General features: G+C 44.2%; 1 protein-coding gene across 1 annotated transcript in view; it reads left to right on the top strand.

Moving 5' to 3' along the window:
* Actn2 (actinin alpha 2) overlaps positions 1-12174 on the top strand; it is a 69057-nt gene that overhangs the window by 36741 nt on the left and 20142 nt on the right. The window contains exons 7-10 of the mRNA XM_034510679.2: positions 2289-2370; positions 7066-7151; positions 9323-9415; positions 11758-11988. Of these exons, the coding sequence (XP_034366570.1) occupies positions 2289-2370; positions 7066-7151; positions 9323-9415; positions 11758-11988 (492 nt within the window). The remainder of the gene's footprint in view (positions 1-2288; positions 2371-7065; positions 7152-9322; positions 9416-11757; positions 11989-12174) is intronic.

Consider the following 12174-nt stretch of genomic DNA (forward strand, 5'->3'; position numbering starts at 1 on the left):
GCTTGCCTTAGGCTACAGATTTCCTCCTGGGCGCTGGTTTGCTGAGCTGTCCATTCACGTGTGCTCTGTCTTTGATTGGAAGTTGGCTCTGTTGCATGCGGCCCTTGTGTGTGGTGTGTACAGCTGTGGGGCAAGGTCCCTCGGGCCTCCCTTAGTCTTGTTAGCTATCACTTGCCCACCCTCTCCCCACTCTCACCACAGTCCATCTTCATCTATTCGGAGCATGTGAAGGTTGGTTTGTTCCCCAAAGATGAGGAAGGAGGTACCACAGTAGAAAGTAGAGCTTTTCAGGCTCGTCAATGCACATGTTTTCTTGTCCTCTGAGTTACCTTGAAATATTTAAAGCATATGTATGTTTTCCCCATGAGTACTTATTGACTTTGTAAAATGAAGAACTTGTTCTAAATAGATTGTTTTGCTATCAATTTAGAGTGATCAGTTTTTATTTTGAAAGTGAAAAGACTTACAAAATTAGTCATCTATAGTGGGTAGAAAGTTGGTAATATAATGATAACTAGTATTTAATATTCTGTTAGATCAGAATCTATTATAAATAAATATGTACGCATATATTTCCAATATATGTAAGCATGTGTGTGGACTAATGCATACATATACATTGAAGCTTCTCACTAAAGTCAATGCTTTAGATTTTGTTAGTTTGTTTGACACAAGGTCTGGCTTTGTAGCCTAGGCTACCCTTAAACTCATGGCAATTCTCATGCCTCAGCCTCTTGATCCTGGGATTATAGGGACGAATCATCATACCTGGCTTCTGTTCTTATTATTCTAGTTTTATAGACCTAGAAAGTGGGAGAGCCAGAACATGCTCAGGGACACATGACTTCCTACCTGTACCAGGAAGTACTGAATTGCTACATTTCATCTCTTTAAATGGCAATCTAAACCAATAGTTGTCACAAAGTCTCAGAATTACCACCCCAGTTTAGACACCGGAAGCTTTCTTACATATTTTTGAAAATAAATTTTTTTCACCCAACTGGTAATCTTCATAAGTACAGCACATAAATCAGGCAAATACGATTTGATTAATGAGATTAAGCAAATGGCTCTATTCCTTATTAAAGCAATATTTAGTTAAAAGACTTTTTTTTTTTTTTTTGCCTGATATAATCCTGTGTTCTACAAGGTAAAGGATATGACACTGGGTTCTCCTTGGGGACATCTGGAATGTTTTTTTGAAGTCCGAGGATTTTGGTTATCCCCCTGTAGTAGGGAGGCTGTACAGACTGAAGAGCAGTGCAGTTTCTTAGATGTTCAAACGGGCCAGATGAGATGGATTAGCAGGTACAGGTGCTTGTGGCCAAGCCTGCCAACCCACATTTAATCCCTAGACTCGTGGTGGAAGGACATTGCGCTAAAGTTGTCCCTAAACTAGCAACATTCTTCATTTTCATCTCTTACCTCCATCCATTTCAGATTCATCATAATTCATCACTCTAATAGATTAGAACAGTTTATGTTGCCTTTAGGTTTTCAGTATTTCAGTTACACATGTCTAGCTAACCTTGTTATGCGTGTTTAGTCAATCTCACAGGGTAGAAAACATAATTTCCTATAAAAAATGACTACTGTGAACTCACTTGAGATTTTAATACTGTAGTTTTTTGTCACCTATAACCTAATAGTAGCATCATTTCTGTTCTTCACAACCACCTTGTAACTTCTCTAGCAAACTAAGCGTTTCACCAACTATCACCTACCTTTTATCCTCTCACTCCTAGCTTGCTTACATTCTGAACCATCATCCCTAAGCTGGGTGTGGTAGTACACACCTATAATCCAGGCACTTGGGAAATAGAAGCAGGAGGACCGGTTCAAGGTAGGGCTTTTGAGATGTGTCAAACAAACAAACAAATACTCCAATATAATCAGAGTAAATATCTCCAGCATCACCTTCCACATCTGGAAAATGGCTTTCATGATTTAGAATGGTTGAAGTTTTTTTTTTCCCCCACAGAGTGAAAACTAACCCTAATATGTATCAGGGTGTCCTTTCTTACCAATGACAAAATGTCCGTCTACTCCCCTCCTAATCCAGCATTTGCCCTCTTAAACCTTTTGCTTACATCATGTGAGTGGCAGCTGCATGGGTCCTGTGTCTCTGTGAAGTCTGATGTTTCTCTCCATGTCTCATAAGAAGGAGCGAGCGTCGTATGGTTCTAGTCCTGTGTGCGTGAGTGGGAACGCATCCTTCCTGAAGCGAGGTGTGTGTCTTCGTTTTGCTTTGGTATTCTGAAACACTGGCTGTGTTGTTTTCCACACAGGATGACCCCATAGGAAACATTAACCTGGCCATGGAGATAGCTGAGAAGCACTTGGATATCCCTAAAATGTTGGATGCTGAAGGTGAGGTGAAAGACATGCTTACCGAGTTACAGAAAAAACAAAACCCGGTGGAATGTAACAGCTGTGGCGGTGGCTGGGGATGCTGTAAAACTATAGGCATGTTACATCTGACGTACTTAGGATTCTGACGAGACTCTGCCCCTCAGCACATGAGTATTGGAGGTCTGTGTCTATCTTGCTCATAATGATCTTTCTAAAGATTGGGCCAACAGAACTGTAGAAAGAGGATTTGACAAAATTCTCAGCCTTAGCTAAGAAGCAGAGTGCTTTGGTACATAGATTCAGATGTAGATGGCAGTGTGTGATTGTGTGTGTGTGTACACACATATACATACACACAAATATGTATAAATATTTCATGTATATAAATATGTGCATCCATACATATTTATACACATCACATAGACAGTACCATAGCATTGGAGATTGAAGTCAGGGCCTTGCACATCTGTTCAAGCACTCTACCATTAGTCTCTATCCCCAGCCCTCTATTACTTTCTGTTTTTGTGTCAGGGTCTCAAGTCTCATCTGGTTAACCAGGCTGTCCTTGAACTTACTCCATAGTCTAGCCAGATTTTGAACTTTTGATCTTACTGTCTCAGCCTCTCCAGTAATGGAGATTGCATGTCTGTATCACTGGGCTTTTTGGGGTTACAGTTTTCTAAAACACTTTCTGTGTTTTGTTTTGGTTTTGGTAGCATCATGCTTTTTTCTTCTCTATGTAGAAGTAAGCTTAGCAAATAAATCTCTTTGTGAAATTACCGCTTAAGAGAAAAGTCTTTCCAGTTAAAAGCTGTAGAATTAAATTTAAAATATAGAACATTTGGCCATCAATGTTCTGTTGATGGACCTGAGAGGACGTTTATATAGTTTGCTCATTACCAGTTCTCCTTCTGGGAACTTGTTTCAATACTTTTGTGTTCCTTTTGAGTGGTGAATTTAGGTGGTTGTACATAGTACTGTGGCCTGCTGTTTAAAATATGGGCGTTTGGAGAGTTCATTTACCTGTGAGCAGTTACCCTCAGCAGATGTTTACTGAACACTTACTGTGAGCAAGATCCTCCCTGGGGCGGGGGGTTGGATCATGAGTTATGTGTATTTCTACCCTCTTGATTTGTCTTTGCTTTTTACTTTGTTGCTGTTAGTGTCATTATTCTCTAATGGGAATTCTAGTTAGTCATCAGTCAATTCCCTGGGGCCTAATCAATGGCCTCAGTGTGTTCCTCCGACCAAAGACTGCTGAGAGAAGATCCTTCCCTGTGTTTTTGTTTTGTTTTGTTTTGTTTTGTTTTTCTTTCATTCCTCACCCTGTGGCAGCATTGATCCAGATCAGCCTCTGTCTTCACAGGGCCTCCTCTTCTCCTCTTGGAGTCTCTCCTTGTGTCCTGACGGGCTAAGAGACCTGCTTACTTCAGGGTGATCTCACCTTCATTTGTTCCCTTCTGGAAAGATCCTTCTGCATAAGGTCCAGTCACAGCTTTAGGAAACGAGCATATGGGTTATCCCACCCACAGCAGCCAAGTTTCAGTTAGCAATACTGGCCATTTACCAAGCCAAAGCCCGTGTAGCGCTATCACGTCAACACCAGTGGAAACCCTCTTTGTGCGTTCTCTCAAGCTCTCTAGAGGGAGGAAGCCAGAAAGGAGCATAGAAGTGCCCCCTTTCCTGCTGTCCTCTCCAAACTAAGCATGGATTCATGTAGAGTCTCCATGGAGCTTACCATGTGGTAATTAACTGCACAGAACTCATGAATTAATATGCAGCATTGGTTAATAGATTCATATCTCTGTTCATTAATGCCTCTCAGATGCCTGGCCCAGGTGGAAGGCCAGGGTCTCTTTCAAATGTATTCATGGCTGTCTGCAGGATCACCACCACTGCTGCCCTGGTTCTGCTCACTGTCTCCACTGTTCTTAGGTTTTTCCTTAGTCTCTGGGTCCTGAGCTGGGCATACAGTTACCCTTCACCTTGTCCTTCTGAAGTGCTGAAGACATGCTTTAGCACTGCCATTTTCTCCTCTCTCCCCTCCTTCTCCTCCTCCTCCTGTCCTGTTCTCCCCTCCCCTCCCTGGCTCCCCCTCACTCTTCCTTACAGTTCTCTGAGCAAGATCTTTTCTATACTTTCCAAACTGACCTTGAATCTACTATATAATCCAGGCTGCCCCAGAACCAGGGGCAACCCCTACTTCAACCTCCCGAGCGCTGGAGTCACAGGCATGTGGCACTCTGCCTGACTCTTCCCTTTCTTCCTCTTCCCCTTTAATGGTCCAGATTGCTTACACACCGCATTAGCCATGGTTGTAGAAGAGTCTTGTGCAGGAATCTCATAACTGTTGAGACTGTGATGGTCTTGGGTGCAGGGAATGCTGGGACATAACCACTGCATTACCACTACTGTAGGTGTTTTTGTGTCTGCTCAAGGGAACTTTCCCGTAGAGTTCCTTCTGCTCATTCGCTGTCCTGACAGTCTCACTCAGCCTGCAGTCAGCTTAGCGATGACTCTTGGTAAATCCTTGCATCCCACCTGCTATTGTTGCCCTTGTATTGTGATATTTGTGTTGGTTTCTGAATCCAAGTGTGGGCTATCCTGAGGCTAACTGACCTCCTTAGCCATGAACTTCCCTTGCAAAGGAAACTGGAAGCATTCTTCCCTTCCTGGCTTCCCTACTTTCTGCAGGTGGTGGAAGCTGTATCCACCTTGAACCTGTTTGGAGGTGAGCTCTGAGTTTAGGTCTGTGGGCTTCTTGTAGACTTGTAAGGTAATCTAGGTGACCTTAGCCTTCCAGTGATGTGCTAGGAGTCCAGGAGCCTCGTATGCTCGTCTTGTAATTCAGACTTCTCCTCACCATCCCCTCCTCTCTGCAATCTTTCCTTCCCTTCTCTTTCCCCTTTCCTTTCCTTTCCTTTCCTTTCCTTTCCTTTCCTTTCCTTTCCTTTCCTTTCCTTTCCTTTCCTTTCCTTTCACCTCACCTCACCTCACCTCACCTCACCTCACCTCACCTCACCTCACCTCACCTCACCTCACCTCACCTTGTTCTCACAAGCACTCAGGACAGAGACTTTGCAAGTATGACTTCTTTGATTTGAGCCAGACTCAAACAACAGCTGCGTGTCAGGGCAGGCTCCCTTCAGGAGCTCTCAGAGGAAGTGGTTATCAGGATATCAGAAGCCATGCCAGGCAGTGGTTGTTCGAGCCTTTAATCCCAGCATTTGGGAGGCAGAGGCAGGCGGATTTCTGAGTTCGAGGCCAGCCTGGTCTACAGAGTGAGTTCCAGGACAGCCAGGGCTACACAGAGAAACCCTGTCTCGAAAACCAAAAAAAAAAAAAAAAAGGCTATCAGAAGCCAGCTCGATGCTGGAGCACCCAAGCACTTAGCCCTCATGTCTCCACACAGATTTAGTACACATGGACAGACCATCCCAGATGAAAGCAGTAACTCACATGTCTTGTTACTATCTTGCTTTTTCTGGTGCACAGAGGGGAGGATGTGGAACAGAAGTCTCTGCTCGCCCTTCACCTTCTGTGTCTTGGTTTATTATCATTCACGCATTCACACCTCCTTTCCTGCCCTGTCTCCTCAACAGGGAGACTGGTTCTGAGAAGACAGGGTTTTTGTTGTTGTTGTTTTTTCTTTTTGTCTAGTTTTCTTTGAAACTTTCTGCTTGCATTGGTGTTCCTGTTCTTTTCTAAAGGTTCAGTAGGCTTACAGGATTCCACATTCACTGACACGAATGACAGAATATCATTTTGGCCCCCTTGTTCACTGACCCAACCAAGTTCATGGACAGGTCAAAAAAAAAAAAAAAAAACCACTTACAAAACCTAATATCACAGGAGGAAAGCATTTGTGGGGTCCTTTTCTGATTGGTCTCGCAGCAGCTAATAGAGTAGCACAACCCCTTTCTTTAGACGTTTTGTTACTCTTGGTGGGAAGGTGAGTATGTTTCGAAGTTGTTAAGGACAAGCCTTACCCCACACAGTGAGTTTTACCACTCTCCCTAGGTGGTTTCCAGAGCAGAGAGCTTTCACGGATGTGAGGGCGGGCCTGGGAAGTGGGAGGACAACCCTCTTTGTGTCTCTAGCATCTTTCCAAGGAGCCGATCTTCCTCAGAGACAAAATTGTGAGAGTCACAAACAAGACTAACAAAAATGGGGTAACGATCCCAATGCTATATGAGTCTCCACATTAACATGCTATGTGCACTTTTACAAACCCAATGAAGGAGGCGGGTACAAGCCCTCAGTTGGACCATTCAAATATCCCATTCCTAGGACTGGCAAGATGGCTGAGCACGGGATAAAGTCTCAGGCTTACAAACAAGCCCGACGGCCTGAGTGTGATCCCTTGGCTCCACCTGGTGGAAGGAGAGAACTGACTCTCAGGAATTATCCTTTAACCTCCACATGCATTCTATAGAATATGTGTGTGTGTGTGTGGCACATATGTGTGTGTGCTCAAACACACGCACACACATTTCATTCACATACTGAATAAATGGGTAAAAACGTAATCCTAAAATAACTATTCTGGGATCATGTCAGTGCTGTCCAGCTGCCCTGAGGTTCAGGGTCATGGGTCCATGAAACAAAAAGCAAAGTGGTCGGTATAAGCTGATTAGTTCCTCCTTCCGTTCACCCTGGTTTCTCCTCTTCGCCTGTGTGTGTCCGTGTCCCATGTTATTTTTCCCCCCTCAGACATTGTCAACACTCCCAAACCCGATGAAAGAGCCATCATGACTTACGTTTCCTGCTTCTACCATGCTTTCGCGGGAGCGGAGCAGGTACTCCTCCCTGTGCACGCAGCGGACCGCGCTGCTCTTCTGTGTGCGCGTGCGTGTTTCTGGGCGTGCGTCTGTGTGCTTCACATCTGATCTTGGAATATCAGTGTTTCATAACAACCTAACACAGCAAGTTCCCAACTGCAAGCCATGTTTTAAAAAACCAACCAAAACAAAAACCAAAACCAAAAAAAGTTTAGACAATAACCAAAGTGTTTTTCTCTATTTTCCCCCCTCCCAAGATATTTCTTCCATTTTATTAGAAAACTGCTAGAAACATTTGTACATTCTGTGGAGCAAAGTGCCTTGAAGAGTGTGCTGCATGCATTGAGTGGCAAAGGGAAGGCAACTAGGAGACCCAAAGCCTCTGCCATGTTTGTTGTTCTCAGTTGCCTGGAAACAACCTTTGTTCAGTGGTTTGCTCCATCATAACAGACTAACTGTATTTTTAGTCAACAGAACAAAAGGGTTACAACCTCAGAAGTATTCACCTGCCTCAGAACAGTCTGAGGGAAATTATGAGAGAACAGTCATCTACCTCCTGCAGATTGATCTGTCTTTGCTGCTCACCCCTGTACCTGGGGAACCTTTATGGACTGATGGACAAAATGTGCCCCATTTTTGCCATCTTTGTAAAGGCCAGCACTGAGAGATGATGGTAATCCAGATTATTATGGTCAGGAGAATTATGGCTTTAGAGGCCGGACTTTGGGGAAAGTGTCCAGTAGCTTCTCTGGGCCATGTTTTGGATTGTCCTGGGCTGCACAGGGGTGTCCGATCTGTGGCCAAAGGTTGCAAAGGCATGCTTGTATTTACTTGGCCTGACATTGCAACACACACACACTCACTCACATACATTTAAGTAGGATTTGTGGGATGGCTTAGACAATAAAGGCACTTGCTGCCAAGCCTGACATCCTGAGTTCAACCCTCAGGATCTACATGGTAGAAAAAGAGAAAATACTACAGATTGTCCTGATGTCCATATGTGTGTCTTTATACACATATATCTGCACTCGTGCCCAGTCTGTACACACACACACACACACACACACACACACACACACGAAATAAAATATAAAAACAACAACAAATAAAGCCAGGCATGGGGGTGCACTCCTTTAATCTCTTATCTTGGGAGACAGAGACAGGCAGATTTCTGTAAATTTGAGGCCAGCCTGGTCTACATATTGAGTCCCAGGCCAGCCAGGACTACATAGTGAGACTCTGTCTGAAAACAAAGAATTTGTCTGGTGGAGGTGGTGCACACCTTTAATCCCAGTACTTGGGATATAGAAACAGGCGAATCTCTGTGAGTTCAAGGCCAGCCTGATCTATAGAGCAAGTTCTAGGACAGCCAAGGCTACACAGAGAAACCCTGTCTAAATTAAACAAAAAACAAACAAACAAAAAGCCAATAAAACAAAATAAACACCTCCCCCCAAAAAACCCAAAGAATTCAAATAATTTACTACTTGGTGTTGGGATATATTCATTACTGTCCTGGTTGCATGTGGCATCTGAGTCATGAGTTGGACACCTCTGTTTTAGAACAGGCACATACCTCTTCTTGGTCCATGTTAGGAACATGTTAAGAGGCACGTGACCCGAGTTCCCTTCAAGATAATGATAGAGGATTATCTATTGCTTCAGTGATTCTTCTTGTAGATTAAACAATGAAACGACATCTTAAGACAAGCTTGGCTCTGGCATCCCATCTAGAAAATCTACCATGCATTGAAGGTCAACAATGTGGATACATTCAGGACCCAACCTCTTCAGCTTTGATTTCTGAAGGCCAGGGTCATTCCACCCCATAGCTATAGGGTCTATTCAGGGGCATTTAGCTGGACAGTCAGGGGCCTGAGATCTTGGTTTCCTCGACCCACATATTTCTGTTACTAACTTGCTCGATGTTTTATAAAGCTTGTACTCTAGACTAATGATATCTCCCCATTATTCCCTACAGTATATTCAGCCTGCCGTGTAAGTCTGTGTGAAAACTAAAAAAGGTGTGAACTGATTCATCCCCTCTCTCCTCCCCACCCTGACCCAGACTGCACCATCTTCAACATCTCCTCTGTCCCACCCTGCCCCGCCACGTCTGGCTTTACATGTATTTGCGTGCATACCCTCGTCACCCAGCCATCTTGTTTACCTATTGTGTTTTGCAGGCCGAGACAGCAGCTAACAGAATATGTAAGGTTCTTGCTGTGAATCAAGAGAATGAGAGGCTGATGGAAGAATATGAGAGGCTAGCGAGTGAGGTAAAGGAAATGGGGGCAGCTCTGTCCATCTACCTGCAGCCAGGGGTGAGGCAGAGACTGCAAACGGACGGTCCATGTTTATCTTTACACTTTTCAACTCAGAGAGAGTGAGAGCAGAAAACACATCTGGTCTCAGAGGCTGCTTATCCTGAAGCAACATGCCCGGTGCCTGGTGTCAGCCTGGTGTCAGTGCTCCTCCACCCCACCCCCACCATGGCCTTTGGTAAAGGCTCCACAGCTGCATGTGTCAGTGTGGTAGGAAGGGGATCTAGTCTTAGCTCCGCCCTGCAAGGTCAGAATCCTGTAACTTGTAGCTTGTGGGCTACTGACATTGTGTAGGGTGCTCTTTGTGTCAAGGGCCCTGTTCGGCACTGTGACCTCATGTGAAAGGAATTTGCATAGCCTTTTGGGAGGAGGGAGTGTGGTGTGTATGTGTGCAGGGGCACACGCACAGGCCCAGATTGGGATCTGGGATGACAGCTCACCTTCCAAACCCTTTGAGCCTTGGGGATGAGTTTTTGTCACTCTTCATCCAGACTCTTGATTTGAGCAATGCATTTACAGTTCATTTTTTTTTTTTGTCCTTATCATAACCTAGAGGGTACCGCAGAATCCTCGTCACTAACCCTATTTTTGTAACACAAGCTCAGGCGGAGGGACCCAAGAGCTGTGTCCTCTGAGATGGTACTCAAGTACAGATTCATAGTCAAGACCAGATAACTTACACTACATTTAAAAAAATAGTTTAAAAGGTTAAAAGAATAATTTTTGTGTTAACTTAATTTAACTGTATTTGCTGTGTGCTATAAACATACTCAGCATGGGTGAGTTAAATCATCCCAGATACGCACTTGATGGTAATTCAATCAAAGTAAACTAAATGGATGCCTTCATGCTGCTGATACGGGGAAGTTTAGTTGTCTGATTCCCTACCACTCTTTTCTTTTGTAATTGTTACTATTGCTGTGCAAAAAAAAAAAAAAAAAATCTCATTTGTTGGCATTAAGGAGCCGTAGACTTCAAGAGGGAAGTCTATTCGGCACAGAAAGATGGCTAATTGTCAGGATTTTTTTTATTTATAAACTTAGTTTAGCCATCATTGCTGTGATAAAACAACCTTACAAAAGCAACGTGGGGGAGACATGGTTTATTCTAACTCTCAGTTCCAGGGGGGATATGGTCCATTATGGCAAAAGAGGCATGGCAACAGAATCCTGAGGCAAGTTGGTCACTTTGTATCCACACTCAAGGAGAACAGGAAGCAGGGCCAGGCTATAATAACTTCCCAAAACAGCGCCACCTGCTGGGGAGCAAGTGTTGAGCTACAGGAGCTTCTGAGGGATACTCAGGTTCAATGCTAACTGTGGAGGCATCATCATTGAAACTCATTTTCATCCCAGCTTCCCAAGGCATCAGTAGACATAAGAGTAAATAAAAGGGGAGCTAGAGAGATGGCTGAGAGATGGCTCAGCAGTTATGAGTCTGCTTTCCCACAGGACCTGGGTTTGAGACCTAGCACCCACATGGTGGTTAACAACTGTCTGTAACTCTGGTTCCAGGAGGACCTGACACCCTCTTCTGTCCTCTGAAGGCACTTTATGCATTACATGTGGTGCACAGATATACATTCAGGCAAAATGTCCATATACATAAAATAAAAAGTAAAATTTCAAAACAAATTAAAAACTAGAAGAATAAATTAAGTGGCTAGGTCATCTCTGAGACCTCGATACTCAGGAGAAGAACAGACATTAGATTTGGGAAATTCACTAGGATTTCGCTCATGCCTGTGGAGTTGCATAGATGATAAAGCCTACCCTGGCCCATAGTCCTCTCTAGGCTTGTAGTACAATTCTCTAGTGAGTAAACTCATTAGATACGAGCTTTGATTTTTTTTTCCCCAAGGAAACATTTGACATTCGACCCAATTCCTTGTGAGTGCATCAACTTCATTCTTCTTTTTGTTTTTTTTTGTTTTTTTTAATTTTGTTTTCCCTTTAAGAATTTGGAGGCTCCATCCAGCACTTGTCTGCTAATGTCTGGTTGCTGCGTTTCTTGTAAATGTCACATTTTTGTCAAACACGATTCCGTGTGCTGACCTGAAGTTCAAGTTAAACCTGTGTGTGGTCTCATTGGGGTGGTCCCTGTGGCCCTGGGTGGACACTGTCGTTCATTGAACCATGCACAGAGCTGCAATCCCCACTTTAAGTCAGTACAGTCGTAACCATGCTCAGTCATCTGGGAGCCTTGGGGGAACTGGTTCCAGTTATTGGGGACCCTTTGTTCTTGAACTAGAAACAGTCTGCTAGTATCTTCAGCTCCACTTCCGTGTTTGGAAATAGCTCTTGGAATGGATTCGTCGCACAATCCCCTGGCTGGAGAACAGGACACCAGAGAAGACCATGCAGGCCATGCAGAAGAAGCTGGAGGACTTCCGGGATTATCGTCGTAAGCACAAGCCCCCCAAGGTGCAGGAGAAATGCCAGTTGGAGATCAACTTCAACACGCTGCAGACTAAGCTTCGGATCAGCAACCGGCCAGCTTTCATGCCCTCCGAGGGCAAGATGGTGTCGGTGAGTGGCTGCGGTTTGCAGTAACTCCATTGTCCCCCTTCCCCTTGGTCTGCTGAGGAGGCCTTTGCTTCTTGAGTGTGACAGTGAATGTAATCATGAATGACCCCCATAACCACTCCAGGACTTTGTATGTATCAGACAAGCTTACCACCACTCAGCTACCTCCCCACTCTTTTCAATTTTTTT

The sequence above is a fragment of the Arvicanthis niloticus genome, chromosome 8, assembly GCF_011762505.2.
Source record: "Arvicanthis niloticus isolate mArvNil1 chromosome 8, mArvNil1.pat.X, whole genome shotgun sequence".
NCBI classification, from domain to species: domain Eukaryota; kingdom Metazoa; phylum Chordata; class Mammalia; order Rodentia; family Muridae; genus Arvicanthis; species Arvicanthis niloticus.